The 23,061-nt window shown below is 44.4% G+C and overlaps 2 protein-coding genes across 3 annotated transcripts; one reads left to right on the top strand and one right to left on the bottom strand.

The window, feature by feature from the left end:
* The first annotated feature begins 251 nt into the window (after window positions 1-251).
* fgfr1op2 (FGFR1 oncogene partner 2) lies at window positions 252-4,613 on the top strand. 2 transcript variants are annotated; one of them, XM_062517571.1, is made up of 6 exons: window positions 252-349; window positions 1,246-1,382; window positions 1,530-1,647; window positions 1,901-2,043; window positions 3,083-3,187; window positions 3,626-4,613. In XM_062517571.1, exons 2-6 carry the CDS (start codon window positions 1,248-1,250, stop codon window positions 3,761-3,763), a joined length of 639 nt encoding a protein of 212 aa, XP_062373555.1. In that variant the 5' UTR covers window positions 252-349; window positions 1,246-1,247; the 3' UTR covers window positions 3,764-4,613. The 2 variants fall into 2 exon arrangements, with proteins under 2 accessions (XP_062373555.1, XP_062373553.1); XM_062517569.1 differs by having other exon boundaries at window positions 3,074-3,187.
* Window positions 4,614-5,342: 729 nt separating this feature from the next.
* On the bottom strand, window positions 5,343-22,828 carry tm7sf3 (transmembrane 7 superfamily member 3). The gene is made up of 12 exons (XM_062517568.1): window positions 22,507-22,828; window positions 17,660-17,814; window positions 16,004-16,154; window positions 15,097-15,217; window positions 14,043-14,214; window positions 13,116-13,293; window positions 12,757-12,843; window positions 12,180-12,260; window positions 10,251-10,403; window positions 9,011-9,108; window positions 8,667-8,829; window positions 5,343-8,017 (listed from the first exon to the last, which is right to left on the bottom strand). The coding sequence occupies exons 1-12, from the start codon at window positions 22,643-22,645 to the stop codon at window positions 7,764-7,766; spliced, it is 1,752 nt and encodes a 583-aa protein (XP_062373552.1). The 5' UTR covers window positions 22,646-22,828; the 3' UTR covers window positions 5,343-7,763.
* Window positions 22,829-23,061: the final 233 nt, after the last annotated feature.

Below are 23,061 nucleotides of genomic sequence, written 5' to 3'. Positions count from 1 at the left end.
CAGAGACGTTGTGCTGTGCATCCAGAATGTTGTAGGTTATTTACAATAGCTCCACCTTGTGTAAGTTCAGGTACTTACATTTCACATGAAATTATTTCCCTGTCAAAATGTCATGTCACTTAGTAAATATATGTAATACCTATATTGTGTTTATGTGTATCATGACAAATTTCCTACAATAATAAGCCTATTTGCCCCATACATGGAGCTCCTTCAATTTGAATGACGTTTCCCATCATGCTCTTCGTAGAATGACGTCTACAGCAGTAACAACAGGAAGAGTTGGGTACATGAATCTTATCTTTGCTGGGAAACAATTAATTCTACAATTGTGTTTGATGTATTGAAGGTAAGTTCATTTGAGAGCATACTTTTGAGAACATCCTTTTTTAGTGTTCTGCACATCCATAAGAACAGCTCACAAGACGGTCTTAGGTTGGCGAAGGTGTAAAGTTGACGTCTACAGTTATAACAGGCAAGCTAACGTTAGCTAACGTTAGCTAGTTATTATGTGGCTAAGAACAGGTTGTTAGCTAGCTTGGCTGAGTAGTTTGTTAATAAGACTAACGGTACCTTGGGGTGTAGTAGCATCTAAAGTCATCACTGTTCATTGAAGCTTGATAAGGCAGCCCAAGACCGTTTAGCTAAAGGAGTATTACTAACAAGTCACACTTAGTTTGCACAAAATCAGCAAGCTAATGTTAGTTAGCTAACGTTACTATCTCATGCCAAGTTGTTGTTGACGCCTTGATTGTCATTTAGCAGCTAGTAATAGCAGTTACTAGAAGGCCAAAAAATTCGAATGGTTAGCTAGCATAACTGGTAACAAATATTCATTTGGAAATGAGAAGGTAAGCGTTGCTATTGGTGCATTTTTTTTCACCGAGGTGTCTTGGTATAATCGGCCTGGCGGAGACAGCCAAGATTAGGTGTTCGAATGACAGCTCCACTTGTTCTGACATGAGTGACAGCTGCAAGTTTACAGGCTACCTGTAGATGTTTGGGTCATGTAATGGCCATATCGATTCCTTGGATGTATTACTTCCATCTGTTTTGTTCTTGTCAAACAGTTGATTTTGTTTTGTATCCGACTGTTCTCCCTAATCTGTAATATGTGACTTGTTAATGATTTAACTAAAGATAGTCAGGTTTATTATCATCATCATATAACTAAAGTATAGCATATCTGTAAAGCAGTTTGTTTAATGCAAACGTATAAGCTTGATGCCTATTTGTATTTGTCAGGAATGGCGTGCACTCTTGAGAAAGTTTTGGCAGATGCCAAATCGCTGGTGGAGCGGCTTCGCGACCATGACAATGCAGCTGAAGTGTTAATTGAGCAGACCACCTCTCTAAACAAACGAGTGGAGGCCATGAAACAGGTAGGTGACGAATAAGTTCGTAGTTGTGCCTGTCAACATGCTAAAAGATATTAGATATTTGAAGAGTAGTAGGTTGATATTTATTGCAACCAACACTGTTTTGTCTGTCTGATATTAATTGTATCCTGTGCTTGGGAATTCATATAGTATCAGGAAGAGATTGAAGCCCTTAACCTTGTGGCCAGGCATCGGCCTCGCTCCACTCTAGTAATGGGAATCCAACAGGAAAATCGTCAGATCCGAGAATTGCAGCATGAAAACAAAGGTAAGTGTATACCCTCTCTGTTTATGTGAACATCTGTTGGCTGCTAATCACTGTTTAAAATTTGATGGTAGAAAGACAAGAACTTGCCATGGCAGTGGTGGATACATGAAACTAACCAGAACTCTGAGATCTCATGGCAATTGCCTGGTGATGTCCAGCTGCTACTTTTCAATGCACCCAATAAATAATAGAACAGGATGGTATCCATTACGAGTGAAATGTAACAGCTTTTCTACTTGTCTCATTCTCCCAGAATTAAGGACGTCCCTTGAGGAGCACCAGTCGGCTCTGGAGCTGATCATGAGTAAATACAGAGAGCAGGTGTTCAGGCTGCTGATGGCCAGCAAGAGAGATGACCCTGCCATTGTGACCCAGCTCAAAGAGCAGCACACCAGCGTGAGTGGCTCTGGGCCTCTGCCCTTATACAGCGCTCCTGAAAGATTCATGTTCCAACTGCTGTTAAAAAGTAGTCTGGCTATCACCATACTAAGCTCAATCTTTTGAGATTGAACATTAGTATGGGGAGGCTGCGCTTTGTTTCTATTGCACAAGAGGCGTGATCAGTGGGCATCGTTCAGATGACTCTTGGATAGTCCTTCAACCAATCAGACCGATCCGGTGCGTCTTTTGGATTGGCTAGTTTCTGATTGGAGCCAAAGGTTCTGGCAGGGAACAAGGGGATAGATCTGCAGGTTTCCAGCCTGAGCTGCCGGGCGAAATCCAAATTCGCCAGAAATTCAGGCAGAGTTCACCCCTGGAGCCAAGTTAAAAATATCATGAGAGAAGATGGAAAGCAGATGCGCTCGTTCCCACCCAAATGTATTGTGTGCCGCGAGCAGATAGCAGAAGTGATCTAGGGAAGCAAGTGCTTCCTATTCTCAGGAGGTTTGAGAATGCCTTCTAGTTACATTCTGGCAGAATAATTATACTACTGTTTCAACCATAGCCATAATCAGAAGGCGGTATCAGACAGATGCACAATTAGTGAATATCACATAGAAAGAGTTAGTGTCATCATCCTTTGTGGGAAATATTATTGTAGGTAGCTCTTTCCTTTGACTAAAACAACTGCTTACTGAATAATTAGGTCTGTCAGCATGATTGTGTTTTGTGTGTTATCGTCATGGTTTCATCTTTCCAGTTCACAGCACACCTAGTATTGTAATGATGTGCCCTTTTCACTTCTGGTTTGCCCTGTGGTGCTGACTGACTCATTATGTGAAGTATTTTGTGCATAATTGTGCTCTTGTTCTCTTCCTTTCTTTTTGGTGCACTTACTATCGTGACCTCACCTTCTCTAAACCTGTTTTTTCACATTCAGTTTGGATGCCTGCCTTCTGATTCAGTCCATGTTCAAATATTGCGTAAATGTGCATTGTGTACAATAAACTAATGGAAGATCCCACCCCCTCCCTTTTTCTCTTAGGAAATGCAGGCTCACCTAGACAAGATCAATGAGATGGCCAGTGTGATGCGGAAGGCCATCGAGGTGGACGAGGGCAAAGTGTGTGAAGACGAGGAGAGGATTAAACAGCTGGAGGTGAGACAGACTGACGCACGGGTCACGATGGAGAGATCTTCTGAACGTTTCACACACACACAAGTTCAGCTATGATGCCTGTAAAAACCAAAACAGAAACTAAACATCTCACAGGATATGCTAAATGCATCACTAGAGCAAACCACATTGTGTACATACTGTAAGCTCGCATTTAGTGTATGTGTAGTGTTTAGTGTAGTGTATGTACAGTAGTGTGTATGAGTGCGCGTACATGCATGTGTGTGTGCCTGTGTGCTTTTTCAGCGTTCTCTGGTGTGTGTATGTACAGAAGTGTGTATGAGTGCGCGTACATGCATGTGTGTGTGTGCCTACTATGTGCTTTTTCAGCGTTCTCTGGTGTGTGCATCTGATGTGTTCTCCGACGTTCTCCTCTGCGTGTATCTGACTGTGTGTTTGTTCTCCGGTGCTTGTGCCCAGCTGGAGAACCAGGGCCTGCGTGAGCTGCTGGGCATCAGCCGCGAGGCCTTCCAGGTGCTGAAGAGGGACGAGGGCTCGGACAGCACGTCGCTCTCGCCGCTAGTGACCAGCGCCGACCTCAGCCTGAGGAAGAGCTAAGTCTCTCCCCTGGAGGGAGGCCGCAGAGGACCGGGACCGCTGGACGTTCCGCTTTTACTGAGACACTTTAGCCGGGGGGGGGGGGGGTGGTGGTGAGGCGCTTCCTCGCAGTCTCCCAGTCTCCCTTGACCACAGCCATGAACCGGGAGACTGGCCACCCTCACACACACACACACACAAAAAGCCCTACCACGTCAACTGCACAATGCCATGGCAACGGCCAACCTCCACAAATGTATACCACCCATCCCTGTGCACATTTCATGATCTTTCCCACCTCCGTGTTCTCCTCCCTATAGTATTAGGAGTTGCAGAAGAGCTGCGCTCCAAACTGCCTTTTACGTTATGTGGAGTGGGAGGACAGCTTCAAGCTGAATCAGGGTGGTGGTGATGGCGATGGGAGGAGGGGGGGGGGTGTTTATCCCAAAGAACGTGCTCAGTAGAATGTGACATAAGCATGGAACAGGATGTCAATCACGTATCCCTTGCACAAGTGTCTGGCCTTAAAATGTCTTTTGCAAGGCTAGTTGTGGAGCCTAGTTTGCAGATACCACATCTCAGCATGGACACAATCACCTCCTCCATTGCAACATTCACCTATGGAGCCAAGGATAAGTAAAGTCAATGTGTGTGCATGTGTGCTGTGTTTGAGTTCCCATCGCTCTCGCTGAGCAAACGCACAACAGACATCGGAGTGGTAGGTGGTGCAGTCGCAACAATGTCTCTCAGTGACCTGTTCCTTGGCTCTTTAGTCAGGCACCATGCTTGGTTTGTTTTTGTTTAATTGTTTGATTGTGAATGAATGAATTTTGGTTCTGATTTGTCAATAAAGCCTTCTAGGATGATGTTATCACAAGTCTTAGTCTTCAGTGTTATTTGATTAAGGTAATGTTTAACTACAGTAAACACTGATAGAAGTGATGTCTGAAGCAATTTGCAATGAATAGAGGGGGGAGGGGGGCGCCACAGTATATGATCAGTGCAGGCAGTTTTTCACTTATTTGTATTTAGTAGTAGTAGTAGTAGTAGTAGCAGTATCTTGTTAACCAGCATTTACTGTAGTATTGTTGAGATTCTACATCTAGAATGTATTGCATCTTAATTATGTATTTGAGTATAAGTGGTCCTGTAGATGGCTCTACCTGCCCCATATGTTGCTATTGAATCTAAAAGGTGTGGTCATAATGTAACCATAAGGATAGAATTAACAGTTATTTTCACATTATTTTTTTTGATTCATTGATTTGATGTTTGAAATAGAAAATGACAGAACAAGTTGAAACATATTGCTTCCCAAAGACCAATACCATCTGCTCAAGTGTCTTGTGTTGTTCAACTGAAGATACTCAGTTATTTAGAGTAAAGAAACCAGACAATAATCAATTTCAAAAAGCAAGAATCAGATGTTGAACTGTTTTGTTTTTTTCTTTGTTAAAAAAATTACTCACAGTGATTGAGTTCAGAATAGCTGGGGATTCATTGAATATCTGTCAATATTAGCATGTTGCGGCTCTATGTGCCAGTGAATGTTCTCCTTGGTGCCAAACTCTCAGGAAAAGAAACATTAAATTCCCATGCATACAGAAAACAGTTACACCTTTATTGAAAAACACTGTAAAATGGCTAAGTTACAAAGACACAAAGAAGTAAAACACTTCATTAAAAATGTTATGTTTTGAATGGGACTCGGAGAACTGCTTGACGTACAGGAAATGCCTTTAAAGACTCTGTCAGAATCTATTTAGGTGCAAAGAAACAATATAAGTGGTAAATTATTAAGTTAAGGGGCACAAACGAATAGTGAACACAAACTGTGAGGAAACACTGAAAGAGGGGTTAAAGGCACTTTTGAGCTAAGGAGCCCCTTTCAAAAAGTGGGAAGGAGTTGCTACTTTTCACAATTTTTTTTTGTCATGAAAGTTCTAAAAAGTGCAACATTTACTAAACGCACCACTGTATGACTGTACGCAGGCTTACGTGATGCAACATACACGCTGAATTGTTCCTGTGTAGGTGGGGTGCAGTGTACTATGACTCAGGACTACAGCTCCTTTTTGGACTGATGAAGATAACTAGGTGGCTTCACGCCTGAGCTGGTGGCAAGTTACACAAACATAGTGGCACATCCTGTTGGGAGAAAAGTCCAGCTGTGCCGGACAGCACATCTCTGTTTAAAGGCGTTAGAGAGGAGAGCGAAGGCCACATCCCTGAGTAGCACATTTACACACATTAGTGCTAAAGGAGTATAGATCAAGTCCCAGCAGCAACAACCTTGCAGGCGTGATTTCAGTATTGTAGTAATAACATGTTTCTCCCTCTCCACAGGGCAAACGATCTTGATGACGATCTATAGACTGAAATCAGGGGTTTTGATTACACCACAAGTCTAGTGCACCACACTTCCTCAAGAGGACTGAAGTTACTGAGAGTTACTGAAGACCTTGAAAAGGTTAACATTGTGGATTTGCTCTACTGGTTTGAAAATACTGTTAGACTAGAGAGAAGAATTCATGACGATCATCAAAATAACGGCACTTTATAGTGCGCACAAGGCCTTGTAAAAACATGATGCTTTAAAAAAGTGGATCTGCAGAACATTAAAAATCACACCAGACGTTTTAAAAAATATTTGTCAAATGCCTGTGCTTGACACATTAGAACTGGTAGTCACAGTGGACATGGTGAATTGCAATTGAACAGTGCCACACAGGGGAAAACTTTGACCCTTCAAAGCCTCACATCATGAAACAAAATTAGGCATAGTAGTGATGTGAACTAGAAACATACTGACCTTTCACTAAAACAACCTCAATTCAAAAGCCTAGGCTTTTTCTGTGATTTCAAGTGATCATCTGTTAGAAAGTGAAACCCTTTTTGAAGTTTTGCTTATGCTACACTGATCACTATTGTTGTACCATGATGAATGTACGTGTTCATGTACATACTGATGGCTAGTTTTTGCATTAATGATGCCTTCACTACCTAATCACCTCACATTCTCTTAAACGTACACTGGCTCCTGCCATATATACACACACATCCTGTGTGATGTGGCTATGGAGTTTTGGTTAACAAGACTTTCATTTCACTCTCACCACATCTAGTTAAAAAAAGTAAGGTACTGTCAATTCAAAACCAACCGTCGTCTTTGGCAGAGAAGGGCCCCAGATACACACAGCACTTTTTAAAACTCTGAGGGTACATGTTAATTAATTACCAGCTAGATAATTAGTCCGAGTTCTAAGATTGACAGAGTGTCAAAATGCCTCCTCCTATTCCCAATAACTGGAGTCATGGTGGACTAGTGGCTTCATGTTGCAATGCCAGCACTAGTGCCAAGATGAAGTGTTTCATGGCAGTGTCCACTAGATGGCGCTAAAACAGAGCAGACGCACAGGCTTTTTGTCAGGGCTGCCCTCAGATCAAACTCTGCTGCCTAGGCAGATTTGATGGCTGACTGCAAGATGACCCTGGAGGCCTGTACAAAAGACAGAGTAGGCAGAGCACCAGAAACCCAAGCTGAGGCGCAGCGAAACTTGGCACCGCTCGAAGGACAGACCTCGGTTGTGACAACCCAACGCGGCACAGCACACGACGACGCACTGTCAAAACGAAAGTTCCAGCGCACACAGGAATGGCCTGTGACTTCCTGCCGACTTGTTGTTGTTGAGGTTTTTCTTCCACTCTGAGTCTTGTCTGTGGCCTGTGACACAGGAACACACGGGGCCGGGTACAAGTTTGTCTGGAGCAGATTCTGCGGTACAAACATGGGTCCTCATCTTCATCCCTTTCTCTACACAGAAGGAGACGGACTATCAGCACCATCTTGAACGTGGCCCATATTTCCCAGAGCCGAGGGGCTGGTTCGGACCTCTGCGGACTGAAACAGGGGCAGCATCAGCAGGGCCCCGAGGCTAGTGGAGGAGAGACTGGAGGGGGCCGACGACTGGACAGGCTGCTACAACGCAGACGTGTTTTTTTATCCCCACACCGGCGCTCGTCACAGCAGGAGCGGCGTGCGCTCTCCGGCCGGCTCGGGGCGGCAGGTGAGCTGGCGGACGCGGGACAGGAAGCGGGCGGGGAAGGAGGGCGTGTGGTGGCTGGGGTCCAGCACGTTGGTCTTGCGGCGCTCGCGCTCCTGCCGCCACATCAGGTACGGGCTGGGCGGGAAGAAGGGCCGGCTGCGCTCGCGGTACAGCTGCAGCACGACGCCCGACGCCCCCAGCACCACCCACACCGTCAGCAGGATGAAGTCTGCAAGGGGAACGCAAACTCTTAGTCAACTCAAAATCCTTACTGTGCATTCAGACCGAAACCGTCAAGAGTCAAGAGTGCCGGAAATCATTCATTTTCTATAGAGAGTTGGCATTACTGGCGTCAAAAGCGTCAAGAGCATGGCTTCATGGGCGTCACGGGCGTCAAACAAAAGTTGAGCCTCACTTAACTGTACGGTAATGAGCTATGACACAGTTCGGCGTAAACCAATCAGAATGTCGAACTCTCAGGATTGCTGCTTGTGGTTTGTTCGAATGTTTGACGTCCTGGCTTTCGGCGCTGAACTGGGTTGAGCATCGCGCTATGAGCTTCACCAGTGATTTTGACGCTTTTGACGGTTTCAGTCTGAATGCACAGTTACAGTGTTAAGTGTTTACATCTAAAAGACATGATTCACAGTTGTCTACATTCTTTTTTATTTATCTCGTTACCAACAACCCGCTTTGTTAACCTACTAGCAGTCTATACCATGTTCACTACCAAACAAATAGCAGCTAAACTGCTACATTCCTAGCACAGTGAGGCTGCTTTATCACGGCATGAATAAAACACAATGTCACACTGTCTGTGGGAACGTGGCCTTTGGCCCTCCATAACAGATGAATTCCTGCGGGATTATTTCACCCACCGATGTCTTGGAAGGGCACGGAGACGAAGGCTCGGCTGAAGTTGTTGTTGAGGAAGCGCTTCAGGATGTCCAGGGTGATGTAGGACAGGCTGGTGTAGATGTAGGCGTTAACGGCCAGCACCACGGCGTAGCCGCCCGCCACCCCACACGTGACGATATTACCCTGTGGGGGGGGGGGGGGGGGGGGGACAAACACAGGGGCACGGAACAAACACAATCAATCGCTGCTCGTTCAAATCCACTCACTATTCTGTTTGCTCTCATAAAGCACATCAACTCGTTTCCGTGAGAAACTGAAAGCAAGAGGGGAAAAAAAGGGAATTGAAATGGCGCAAGATGGCTACCTCTCTTGGCCAGCGCACAAAGAGGATGGGCACTATGACCACGATGCAGCCGAACGTCACCCAGAAGACCACATCAGAGCGGAACACCTCCAGGTCACCTAGGAGACAGAAAAATAAATAAATAAATGTGGCCCCAGTGATTCTCTCACCGTGTCCATCATGGCAGCATGAATGCATTCCTCTACTACTGTACAAAATCTCAATTTGGTGACAGACCATAATATCTGGGTCAAAGCGGCATGACGGTATAGCAAGCAGGGGGGGGCAAGTGTAGCATGAGCTGATGTAGTGTGTGTTTGAGTGTTGAAGTGGGGCCGTGTAATGTCATTAGTAGAGTGGGGGGAGCAGGGTGGGGCAGAGTGAGGCTCCTCTGAGTGGCAGCTACTCACTCACACAGGTCACAATGCAGCAGCTACAACAGGCTGACCAGATGACCCATGAATGGGACAGTGCATGTGACTTAAGGGCCACGGTCCATTGTCTCGCTCAGTCAACAAGCAAATCAAATCGCACCCAGGCAACGTGGTGGGTGGAGAGCAGAATTGTGTTCTGCTTGTTATCGGTGGTATCAATCAGAGAGCATCATAGGGACTTCTGATCAAGTGACAATTAAAAACCCAACATCTGCAAAAATAAAGGTGAGCTAAGCGATGTTGGGCAACGTCACTTCTACTGACGTTCAAACAAAACAGAGAGCTAGCTCGCCCCTCCCTCCCTCCCTCTCCCTCCCTCCCTCTCCCTCCCTCTCCCTCCCTCTCCCTCTCTCCAGATCCCTTCCCTGCAACTGAAACTCTCCTGAACGTGCAACTCGTCGGAACAGGGAACAGTTCATGTGTCATGGTCCACTCCAGGCTGGACCAGGCTGTTTTTGTTGCCTGGACTGTCCACAGGCACCCCGTTTTTTTTATAGTGTAGTCAGGGGACAGGCAGTTAGTGGATAGTGAGGTGATGTTTGTTGTATGTAACAAAAAATGTTTTAGCTTAGAAACTGCATAACATAGCATAACATTGCTTAGAGCACCTTTAAGGTTTGAATTATGCTTGTTCTTCACTACAACAGACTTGTGGTGGTAATACTTTAGTTCACCTAATATAGATGCCTCGGGCTCCATCCTAAAATGCCTAGGTCTCATCTACAAATCCACTCAATATAGGAATAAGTAATTGCACAAGAGGATAGCTTCTGGCGATTAAGCAGCATTTGTCTAAACGAAGAGTGGGCTTCTGTTTCCTCTCTTACCCAGCGGAGTGAAGAAAATGGTGGAGGCCAGCAGGAAGCCCAGGAGGAGTCCCACCACCATGACACAGGCCATCACGGAGCCGAAGCGCCACCAGCACATCACCAGGAACACACCGCCCACCGTGCCAATCAGGGCCGCCAGGGCCAGGCGAACTGAGAGAGAGAGAGAGAGAGAGAGAGAGAGAGAGAGATCAAATGGAGTTCAGCTCTGTGTGCGTCATAGCTGCCTTTAATCACAATAATTATATTAGATAAAAGGACTGGATATTTGCTACAGAGGGGTGAATATGCTGTCAACAATAGATCCAAATGTTGTCCATCAGAGTACCAAAGTCAGTAAGAATGTAAAATCATATTGAAATGGACCATTAGTTCTCACTTTCAATTGGTGATCTAGAATAACAACTTGATTATTTTATGCTTTTAATCAGTCCAAGGCTTTCATTTATCCGTGTTCTTACAGGTATCTTACCATATAATACACAGTATGCTGGTTATGACTTGAAATACTCTAGTAATCATTTATGTCCATCTGCCTTACACAACAGGTCCATAGTTCCTTTGATAAAGACCAACTTGGCAACATTTATGTTTAATATTGAGCAACAATCTCTGGAGGCGTCTAATCAAACTGTGACGAATGAAATGTGCTTGCATGCTGTGTGCAAGCAGTCGAGTCTTTAAGGCTCATTCGAATTACGGAAATGACTGGGCATTGATACAATCACAACCGCCCGAATCTCAGAGAGCCTTTTCAGATGGAAAATCAGAGGAAGTTCTCAATGAGATGGTGGGGAGGGTTTGCTGCCATCCCTCGCCAGTGGCTTTTGGCCTGGCTTGTCTCAAAAACAAATCACATTAGGAGGTCCTTCCAATCCCCTCCTGCTCCTTCACAAACAAGGCCAAATTGGACTCACTTGAATGACTGCATGCACAGTATACAGTACAGTATGGATGGCTGAATGTTCACAAATGAACCGCTAACTACTGGGGATGAGGATTTACTTAGTCGCTGATACCACTAAACAAGATCAGTTTTAGTTACATAACTACTATCTGCGTAGACTCTGGGCCTTGAATTTGGGCCGGATTACTGATGTGGCGTACAGCCAACTCCCCACAGCTGAGGCTGCTAGTCACATACCTGATTTTGTGCAGCCTACTTTAAACAGAAACACATCCAGATAATCTGCCCAGCGTATCTAATACTGCTACCATCGTCTACACAGCCAGACTCCTTCACACGCACTGTTCAGATGGCATCTTTGGGAGCCTGAGCTCAGAATAGCAGAGCAGAGGAGATTGTTATCTGATTGAAGGCCTTGCATTTGGAAATGAGCATCACCAGCTGTGCAATTGATCTGGGTACGAGCTGTGTGCAGCAACTGAAAGAGCGTATCTGATCTTTTCCGAGCCCGCCCGCACAATCGAATACACGCGGAGACAGGTTTTTGCAAGTCCTCATTTGCTCTTTGCAAGCAGGTCAGGATGTATCAACCGAAAAGTGCTGACCTTTTCCCAGATCTGACGAAACAACCAAACTGCACATGGGAGTCGGAGTCAGGGTTTTGGAGTCACAAAAAGGGACAATCGTAAAAATCATTTACAAGCATGTCTGGATGTTTCTGGTCACAAATATCTACATCCCGTGACAAATAATGTGATTGGGTGCATGCAAAACCAGTTTGCGCAACTAATTTCATTTCAAATCTGCTTTGGAAATATTATGGCAACAAGACATAAATGGGCAAGCATGACCACATGAATTCTAATTAAAAAGTGACAGATCAATGGCCTTCCACTGACCAAGACTGATGTCGTTTGGCAGTTATAAAGAGGGTAAAATGAATAGACCACATTCAGGATTGTCACTGAAAACAGATCAGAGAGGAGAGAAGCTCCTCTAAAATATCTCGCGGCAGCACTTACTGTCATAGTCCAGTGTGGTGGTCCGAGTGATGAGGACGAAGAAGAAGAAAGCAGAAAAGGCGAACCCCATGCAGAACAGCTCTGTTGGAGGGGAAAAAGGGAGAAGAGGTTTCATTCACACGCAATACCAGAGTTTGGTTTCATGCAAGAGGCAACCGAGTTTGGCAACACAACACAACTTCCACCGAGGCCCCTTAAAAAGGTTCCCCAAAACAATGTATTTGTGATGAATGCAGGTCATTTCATCAGGCAAAAGGCAAAAACATTTCATCAGGTTAAAACTGTGACTCCAATGACACCAACAGTGAAACAATCCCAAGGGGAAAGACAAAGGGGAGTTTTGTACGTAGCATAATTTCATACAAACTCCTCATATTGTTGCTCCCAATTACCACAAATCATTGTTGTCTGGCGAACCACAAGGCCCATTAATAATCTACAGACAATGGTCAGCACCTACAGTATAGAGAGTAGATGAACTGAAAGAACCAGTGGGCTCAATTTAAGGATCTAGAACAAAACATCTGAGACATTTTGAAATAAAATGAAACAATATAAAAATGAGAGGACTACTCACCACACTTGAAGAAACGGTGGCCAAAAAAGCAGACAAAAAGTCCTGCCATGCCGGCAAAGGTGAAGAACACTTTGGTCGATATTTTCCCTGGAAAGGTTAAAACAAAATAATTATTTTCAGAAAAGGCCACAAGAGATCTCAGACCCCCCACCACCCCCATCAACCAGTTTATGAACTCAACGTACACTTGATCACAAAAAAGGAGATCTCAGATCAAATCAGTAGGACACTAATCAGGAAGTGAATCATGCATCTGTGACATAAAACAACGCTTAGCCATTCTTAACTGTTTATGTGCTCTCCTCTGCAACTGTTTCCCTGCGGTCCTGAAATACCTGCGATATGTGATAGAGACTCACCTAAAGTTTTGCAGTCGTCTAGTTTGGAGGCAAAGCTGCAGGCGTACGTGTGTGCTGGAATGTAGGAGGCTGAGGTGTTGTTTACAGGGTCCCTCACGATGACCGAGTAGATGACCCCTTGACCCGGGATAGAGGAGAAGGACATGGCGGTTTTGTCGTTGGAGGTAAGAGAAGCAACCTGGAAGGCATAAAGACGTGAATGAAAGAGGGAAAACCTTTCAAATCGACTGACAAAGTATGACAATTACAATTACACAGTGAGATAGAAATGCACGGTTATTAGCCATTTTAGGTTGGAGGCCAAAAATAAGCCCAAGAAATCATAGGAGGGTGTAAGACATATTTAGAGGAAAGATGAAGACAGTCATGATGGACACACACACTAAACTTATTTTACTGGCCCACATGGTGTTTGATTGTTTGTTTAATTTAAAGCCATTTCAGCAGGCTATTCAATGGTCAGAGCATTGTAGAGCAAATCTATGCTAGTAAGATATTTTAAAACTGGTGGGACCTTGCGAAAAACATCCACCACAGCATTTTGGTGATAAAATAATTTAGTCTTTTGGTATTCAGGAGCGCTGACCCACATGACCCAACGTGAAACGTTCCCATTGGTGCGTTAAATATACTGTAGGTGGCTCTTTTATTGGCCCTACCAACCCATCGCTGGTAAGGGGCTGCAAAGATCCTTAAGGCGGAGCACGATACTCTGTCGTAGCTCATGTCTATGGGTGCAAAACGGGGATCACTTCCTCTGCATAAAGGGGTGTGTCATGCCCATAGACTTCAATGGAACAGCTCTGCATAAAGGGGGATTTTGCCCCCCCCCCTCTTGCGATTCGGGTTCCAGGAAGTGGCTTCTCATGAAGCATCTTGCTACGCCCGTAACGATCTTTGGGGGACGTGTGGGAGCGGGGGTCCTACCTTTTTCCCATGCTCCCTGAGGCTGGGGACGTTGGCCACGCGCTCCAGGCTCACAATGAGGCTCTGCTCCGAGAGGTCGCTCTCTGGGAGGAAGTACTGGTAGATGTCGTACACCAGGCGCCAGCGCGTCCCTGCTCCCGTGGACACGTCACACTCAGGTGGACTGGACCCTCTAAAAAAACGGAGAAAGGAATCCAAAAACAGCCAGAGGCTAAATGTAGTATTTTACCAGAGCTGTCTAGCAAGCTATTCCCATCACCAGCTCATGATGAGTGACATCAAGTTATTCCATGTGACCTGTTGCTATGTTTGCTTTATGTTTGTCATAACTAAACCAATGTCATTAGCCAGTCTCATGCAAGCAAATGTAGTCCTTGGTTGTTTCTTTAGGATATTCCGGTCCCTAATCTGCCCTTTCCCATGACCCGTTCCTACATCTGTAGAAAGGCAGGCTGGATGGCTCCACTACTGACCTTAGGTGAACTCTGCCATTGTTTTTGTTTGGCTTTACTCTCACTGACCTATAGTAACACCACACAAGATTACAAACTCAACTGTCCCAACAAACCCAACCAGTCTGGTCACCGACGCCCTCCTAATCACCACAAGAACGTGATACAGCCTACGACAGATAGGCCTAGCCTTAACCACTCACGTGTAACCTGCAATGTAGGCCATCTCTTTAGATAGGAGCTGCTGGTTGTTGTTTGCCATATGGAAATCCTTTCAAAGTTTACCGGTATTCACTTGGAGCTCAGGGCCAGGTTTCCCAGATTCGTTAAGAAGCTCTTAAGTGCTAGGAACTTCTTAGGGGCGCTCTAAGAATGTTCTAAGAATGCTCCTGGGAAGATCTTAGCACTTAAGCGACCTTGGGTGTCTAGAAAGTCGCTATATAAATAAAATGTATTATTATTATTATTATTATTATTTAAGAGCTTCTTAACGAATCTGGGAAACCCGGCCCGGAGCTTCTACTGTAATCAAAGCTTCCCACACTCAAAACTGACATGGCAACATTCTCTCTACAGCTTGTATATCAACTGCAAGTCATTACCGATCATATCCAACATTTGCTGGAGCGAAAGTGACGATGGTCTCAAAGAGGTTGTAGCGCACATAGACGTTTGGGTCAATGTCCAGGGCAAATTCCATGTTACAGGCTCCAGGCACAGGGTCTGCGGAAGAAGAGAAATGGATCTCAGATTGCAGGACATGACTAAGGGTCTACCCTCTGACCTCAGCTGCAACCACTTCCATGATAACAGCAATCTGTAAGAGATTAACAAATCACATACACCAGCAATAGGGCTTGGGGTCGTGATGTGAAAACTTCGCAGGCAGCCATACTGGCAGCCTCACTCCTTAGTTTACTATGGATTACTATGGATTTACTCCCGTTAGTGTGTTCCTGTTACTTAATGTTTGCCTTCTTGGTCGTATGTTGCTGTGTAGTGGGGTGTAACAGCGCAACCCACGATCGCAAGAGGAAAAGAATCGCTAATACTATCAATTTTCTGCTTCTTGTCTTCTGCATCTGAATGAATGGATAATTACGTTCGGTGCGCTACCAACATGGCGGCAATATTCCTAGAACGCAACGCGTGTGCCCGAGCCCTATATCTTTAGGCAACACAACTTCTACCAACTGTGTGAAATAACGTGAGTGAAAAACACATGTGTCAACACATACTGAAGCCATTATGGCAGCTAAGCCTACTACTATGTATGTATTTGCAGCTGTAGTGTTATGCTTCAGATTACTGGTGTCTGAGCAGGTTTTAGCTTCAACCGTTCTCTCCATCAGCTATTTCTACTGAGTGACTTCAATCAGCGAATCTCTGATCTAATTGATTGAACAGAATTTCTGCCTACTCGAGACACCTAGGGGTACGTGATTTGAAACCGCATCGTGGTCATTAGTGATGAATCGGCGTTGCTGAGCGACCGCGGGCTGCTCTGACCTCCGCTCCTGTAGGGGAGGATGACGCCGGTCCCGGCCACCGTGTCTCCGTCGGGCGAGAGCAGGAACCAGGACAGCGAGGACTGCATGGGCGTGAGCGGGGACAGCAGGCCTGTATCAGCAGCGGTGGTGGAGAATCCTGGCAAGGGAACCTGCGCAGACACAGCAGTACTTGATCTGTTATGCCAGTGTAAACAATATTATTAAATCAACACCTGACCTATACTTGCCAGCCACTGTTTCAAGCAGTCTTAAACAGACAGGCATTTCAATAGCTTACTTCACAAACCAGCTCACTAGCACAGCACTGCAGAAAAGGAAAAAATATACTCTGTGTGGTTTCTCATTTAGAGAAATTAGGCCTACCACTCAAATTCTTTTCCTTTTCAGTGCCTTTTTTGTTTGCTCCAATACGTCTGGAGGGAACCTAAATGTTCTCATGATTTTGACATATTTGCATTCTAACCATACAGTATGTGGGCTAGCCTAGGTATGGTCATAAAGCGCTAGTCCACATTCCTGCTGGTGGACACAGAGAGCTTGTGTTCACGTTAGAGTGGCCGCTCAGGAGCATGACCAGCCTTTGAGTTCTGTTGCCCTCTCAGGAGCGTGACCAGCCTTTGAGTTCTCTTGCCCTCTCTGAGCGGGAACTTGTGATCTCACCCTCACATGACGGCTTTAACTGAGTCTGCCATCCGGAGCCCTCGTCAGAAGACTCCATCACAAGTGGGTCAGCTGTGCCACTGTCTGTTTCTGAGGGAGCGAGCCTGTGTGTGTGTGTGTGTGTGTGTGTGTGTGTGTGTGTGTGTGTGTGTGTGTGTGTGTAAACACTACCTACATCTGCCTCTCCCTCACACAAAAGAGCCGAGTCACGTAAGACCTTCCGTCATGGCTGATCACAAGAAGCAGTGCCCTGGAGCGTAAAGGCTTTCATCCTCAGCATGTGCCCTACACAAGACTGTGGCTGACCATGTGCTACCAGGCTCATATCCTCCCTACAACTCATCACACACACTCTCACACACACACACGCTACATTTCTCAATAGCTTCAAAAAGACTCGATCACTTCATTTCCTCTTGTCTTCATCCCTTTCACAATTACACAAAAAGGGACAATCTCTCTGAGTCAGAATCAAATATATTGGGGGTGTTTGGCAACAGTAAAACTCATGACATTTGGCTAATAATAGGTCACCCATTATATCAGCCCTCCATTAGTTCCACAGTACATCAAATACTGGATTGGGTGCTATAAAAGAGCAATGGCATTTAACTGTTAAGGGTACTTTGCTGTTTTGATTGGGGTGACACAGGAAAAAGCCAAAAATGACAGCGCTCACTAACATTTAGAGTGGTGGACTGGAATATTAAGAATGGAATAATATGAAATCAACAACATTACTGTTTATCATTTCCGTTGCTTTTGAAAAGTTCATTGTGTGGCTTTAAGACTTTAAGGTTTTAGGTAATGGATACTAAGATTCACACAACTGTGATCACAACAGGAAAAACAACACAACAGCGAGAGACACTGGTCACACAAAACACAGGTGATGCGGCTATGTGTCTGTGTAGCGCATGCATGTGTGGGAGGTGGTGTGAACAGCCTCCGTCTAGCCTGCAACAGACACGTGCGGCGCGGCGCGTCCTCCTACCCTGGTGTAGGACAGCGTAGCGTTGCGGTGCTGCGTGTGGAACTGCAGCGTGATGAAGGAGACGTCGACGGGGATCCTGGACACCACCGCTTGCACCGTCCCGTTCTCAGGGACACTCACGTTCTGGAAGGTTCCGAAGGAGAACACCACGCGATCTGAGGAGGACAGAGAGGACCAATGTCAAGCAACTGTAAAGATACAGTCACATGCAAAGATACTATCATACAGAATGCATACTTCACATCAGATTCAAGGCATTTATTTGTCACATACATTTATAGAAGATATAGCATGCAGTGATAAAATGCTTAGTCGTCTGACTTAAATGTGCAATATTAATATCAATGTAGACATAAATAAATAAAGGGGAAAAATGAAATAGAAGACAAGTGTTATAGAGTGGTACTGTCCTCATTCGTGAGGTGGCTAGATTCTGCTAGAGAAGCAGAAGCTGATCCTCAGTCTCTCAGTACCGGCAATATTTCCCAGACCTTAGCACAGGGAAGAGGCTAAAGTTGGGATGCCTAGATTCTCTGATTCTCTGAGTTTTCACTGAGTCTTCTGGCATGACATGGGTATTGACCCTGATTTTGTCATGTGCGAGACCTGTTTAAAAAAAAGCGTGTCGCAAGAGTAACTGCTCACAGGGACTCACTGGTGAAACAGGAAGTTGATTCTGACTCAGTGAATCTGGGGTATCCTCAGACCTCAGCAATGACTACTGCCGTTCTGTGGCTGTGATTACACATAGCTTACTGAACCACATATGTGGTCAAGGCTCTTCACACCTTCTCGTTCATTAGAAGACTCTCTGCTTTATACTGGTGACTCAGCTTTTCCTCTTTCACCATAATTAGTCAGGCCATCACTTTTCCACAGCCCAGTCATTTGTTCAGAAAAGTGGTTGCCATTGTACAATTATAAGAGTATTGTATATTACGCACATCATGATCTAATTGCTTCCTGCCGCAGGACATGCACTCTGTTCAATGTTGGCTGTCAAGAGACACAAAGACACAGGTTGAGGTTTCCCAACCTGGGGAAGAGCTGCTGTAGGCCTAGAATATTGATGCGAAGTTTCCACTACAGTCACCAGAAATGTCAAACGTGTGTTCACATAGAGTGTGTTGCAGCGGCCATTAAGCCATCTCAAGTGGCATTAGATCTGGTACACTTGAGTGTGATGTCTGGACAAATTCCAGGCAAGGTAGACTGCACTTTGGTCAGAGTAAGCTGTGTACAAATGTGCTTTAGAAAGTATTTTACTTACTTACGATTAATGAGCGACATTTTAAAGGGATACAAATGAGGGATGATGGGAGGCAGCTAGGACACACTTTCGTTTGAGAGAATCTCAGAACTTCCTTTTTAAAATGGACGTTTATTGCTGATAGGGGATGTGAAACTCGTTAATTACCGGTACTTGATCAGATTCACCCACCTAAATATTAAAAGAAATGACTTCATCACAATGTCGAATGTGTGACAGGGATAGCTTTTAAAATGGTTTCAATTCAATACTGGATCTCAACAGTGTGAGCTCAGCTTGTGTGAGACACAACAGTGCTTTTGTCTTGCTCTATAAGTCCTAGTGTGGGGAGGAAATTGAGCAGAAAATTCCTGAACAAACTAATGCAGACTGTGTGTCTCTGTATGTGTGTGTGCAATCTGTGTGTGTGTGTGTGTGTGTGTGTGTGTGTGTGTGTGTGTGTGTGTGTGTGTGTGGAGTAGAAACGCAGGGGTAACCTGAAGGAATTTGCAAACCTCTCAAATCCAGGCAGTTGTAACGACCAAGAAAAGCACCAGCTCACGAGCTAATATGATTACGGCAACATCATGATCATAAGCCAAACACACAGCGCTTTCGGAAGGCTCAGCTCATGCGTGGCAAATGCCAACTGCTTGGACAAACTTGATCCATTATGATTTTTTTCTGCAGTCTTGTGCGAGTGAAAAAATGCTTGTTTGTAGCATGCAACTCTGAGAACTATTGTTCTTGTCACATGCTCACCGGCCATAACAAATGAACGGAATACTGCACGTCTTGTATCATTATAATGGCCTATAATGATGAGGCTACACGATGGAATTCTCTACATTTCTTTGCTTTGGTTGTTCATCCAGCAAGACCTGTAATCTAACCACCCAACATTTAACCTATCAGGCGATCAGGCGACTCCTCCGCCCATTTGAACACACCGGTCTTAATAGAAGGGGGCCAGGTTTTGAAGATGAGTATTCCTCAAGGAATTTATTAGATCTTCAACAGACTGACGTTTTTTACATCTCATGACTTGTCCTTGCAGGTCAGAATTCCTTGCTCTGAAACTGTTACTGCCTGTTATGACCATCCATTACAGCTCAACCGTAGCTCTGAAACTGTTACTGCCTGTTATGACCATCCATTAGGCCTACAGCTCAACCGTAGCTCTCCTAGGGTCATGGGTAGTTCTTTGTAATAAGAGGTCTCTCTCACCGCATGCATGGGATTCATTCAACACAGTTCTTCCATCCATCCACCCTCTCAAGATGTGCACAAGACCAATATTCATGTTGTATACATTAGTTGTCTCCAAAATAAAACACAGTTTTAAATTTGGTAGTTGATCGAACACAGAGATTACCAAGCCGGTTCTACAGGCCTTTGACCAAAAGATTCCATGCCATCCTTGATGCCACAATTCTTCCCCAATCAGTACCTCACGCCATGTTAATAGGGTAATATAGATCATTATCTTGATATCACACATAAGCACGGTCAAAGCTTAGAAGGACAACATTGGTCCTCGACAATGGCCAAATTCCCAAATACTTGAAACTGCCCTCCTCACCATGAGAATTGCCAGGGTAAAGTGGAAAGTTATCATTTTACAGAATATGGGGCAGACTGCTGATACTGTAGCAAAACACTGTCAATAGATAACAGTGTCTATTAGGGATGTAACGATGCATCGTGACACGAATAAAAATCGATACAAATGCGTGACGATTCGCACCGGTTGATAGAAAAAATGAATCGCGATAAGTCACGTGACTTATGTCACTTGGTACGGGGCACAGAACGAGGGAAGACGACGGTAGGCAACAACTTTGAACTAGAGTGTGTGTGTCAGGGTTCGTATGGGTGCTTGAAATCCTTGAAAATGCTTGGATTTTAATGTGGTGTTTTCAAGGTTTGAAAAAGACATAATTTATGAAGTTGTTTTGTTTTTGCCACGCGTTCGCGTCCAGTTTGACGTGTCTGGATTTTCCGATAATGACAGCAATCTTGTGATGCTGATATTGACTTTTAATTTCTGCGCGTGTAAACTAGTCTAAGCTACTGTGCTTGAACGAAGTTAGCTGTGACAGACTAACCTACTGGTTTCATCGTTTTAACCACAAAGCCTGTCGACCTTAGGTCTACTCAATTGTTTAGTTAACACCTTGTAATTTCGCGTTTGTCCCGCCGGTCACCTCCGTGCGCCCCATTAGGCTACATCAGAACATATGTCGGGATAGCCATGTCACTATGAGAAAACGTATGACGATAGTGCATTAACACGTGCACTATCGTCATACGTGCAGATTAACACGTTTGCATGCTTGGTAAACATCAGTCTTGCACATAATATTGAGCTGATTTTTTAGTGGAAATGGCTTACTGTAGCATTGTGCTGATGGATGGGAAAAGTTGCCTATTTAAAGGCACAGTCTGAATTTTATTCTCTCCATTTAGTGTGTGCACTTGAACAACTATAATGATGTAGCATATAACAGTACTGCCCTACAAAGCAGAAAGGCAGTAGGGCCTAACTGCATTTTTGGTCGAAAATTAGTTATTATAATTTTCATGACATTAAAGTTGTTATGAAGACTGATAAGTAAAAATAAGCTAATGTAAAGTAAAAAAAATAAATAAACCTCCAATAACTGCTACATTAACTACAACCATAAGGCTAAGCAACAGCATAACTTTAAAATGTTTTTTTTTTTTTTCAGTTTGCACTCTGTATAGTTACTGCCTTTTTGCTTTGCAGGGCAGAGTAGGGCCTGCCATTTATTTTAAGAGGAGAGGTGTACGTAATACTTTGGAGGGAGAGGGAGTGGTGCAATTTGATTTTCTTTAGAGCAACCTCTTCAAACAGCATCAATATAAAAAAAAAATCGTGATAAAATCGTATCGTGAACAAAAAATCGTGATCCATATCGAGTCGTGAGTTGAGTGTATCGTTACATCCCTAGTGTCTATACATATCAAATTGAGACACTGACCTATGTGGCATTGATTACTCACACTGTAAAGGGGTCAAGTTTTTGTTGCCATGCCATCATAAAGGAGTAAAAGAAACCTCGGATAAAAATGTAAAATGTATGAGGAAAAAAAACACACAAAACCATTAACTCGTGAAGAAAATATCAGCTCTCGGTCCATAGCCTACTATCTTTATGGCTCCCTAAAACGTGCACGATTTATGGAAAATCGCAGAATGGCAGCTCCTTGCCAATTAGTGTGCTGTAGACTAGCCTACTAACTTTGAGAGGTTGCACGATTTCACAGGTTATAACAGTGGAGTTTTAAAGAAAACAGGTAGGCTAGCCTATCAATGTGTTTTCGTTTTGGTAGCATCGGTGGTCGAAAAGGCATTATACAAGGCATTGCCCACGCTTGGTGTAACTGTAAATAATGAGATTTAGAAGGTGTGCAACTCTTCTTGTAGGCCTATTTAAAGTATATTTATGTTAGCCAATTGCTAGCTATCTCATTGTCACATCTTGATTAAATCCGCCGCAAAACTGTAAAGTTAGATCACTGCTGACAAACTGTGGTCTACTCTAGCGCAGATAACCAAAACAAAAGTACTTACTTTCGTCTTGCGCAAAGAACCCATCACATAGGAGGGAGAAGATGAAGAAAACAAACGTCCAAAAATGAGGCATTTTCTTAGGGCCCACGGTGTAATTCCTTACGGTTCCTCTATGTGCAAATGCCTCTTGGTTTCCCATTGTGGGCCGTTCTCCGACGAATTTTCCGCCGCAAATCACATACTACTGCCATAAAGAAGCTTAAAGAGAAGTAGATATTTGACGTGTATGTTGATAGCGTGAGGTCCGTCTGTTCCTTGTCTTCTCCCTTCGCAGCCGCGCGGTAAACACAGCTGAAGACGAACTGCAACTCCCCCCTTCACCTCCACCACCACCCCTCGTGAACTGTCAGAACTTGCACTACTTCCGTCTTTTCTTCCTGCATTTTCCCCATCAAATATTTGGTGATGGGGGATTTTTTTTGTGTATTTTAATCTTTTTTTACGTCTGTATTTCACACGTCTGACTTTTGTTTATTTGTATGTATTTAATTTAGTTAAAAAAAATAAAAAAAAATAGATACATTCTCAGTGCATGTGATCGGCGGACTGACTTAT

This window comes from Sardina pilchardus, chromosome 17 (assembly GCF_963854185.1).
Source record: "Sardina pilchardus chromosome 17, fSarPil1.1, whole genome shotgun sequence".
Classification (NCBI taxonomy): domain Eukaryota; kingdom Metazoa; phylum Chordata; class Actinopteri; order Clupeiformes; family Clupeidae; genus Sardina; species Sardina pilchardus.
Note: the sequence above shows the minus strand (reverse complement) of the source record. Positions and strands in the feature narration are given on the sequence as shown.

Coding starts and splice junctions, on each gene's coding strand:
- fgfr1op2 (XM_062517569.1), top strand. CDS start 1,248: ATGGCGTGCACTCTTGAGAAAGTTTTGGCAGATGCCAAATCGCTGGTG. Junction 1,648..1,900: donor ATTGCAGCATGAAAACAAAG/GTAAGTGTATAC, acceptor TCATTCTCCCAG/AATTAAGGACGTCCCTTGAG. Junction 3,188..3,625: donor AGAGGATTAAACAGCTGGAG/GTGAGACAGACT, acceptor GCTTGTGCCCAG/CTGGAGAACCAGGGCCTGCG.
- tm7sf3 (XM_062517568.1), bottom strand. CDS start 22,645: ATGGGAAACCAAGAGGCATTTGCACATAGAGGAACCGTAAGGAATTAC. Junction 16,155..17,659: donor CTACGCTGTCCTACACCAGG/GTAGGAGGACGC, acceptor GTGTCTGCGCAG/GTTCCCTTGCCAGGATTCTC. Junction 12,261..12,756: donor CCACCGTTTCTTCAAGTGTG/GTGAGTAGTCCT, acceptor CCCCTCCAACAG/AGCTGTTCTGCATGGGGTTC.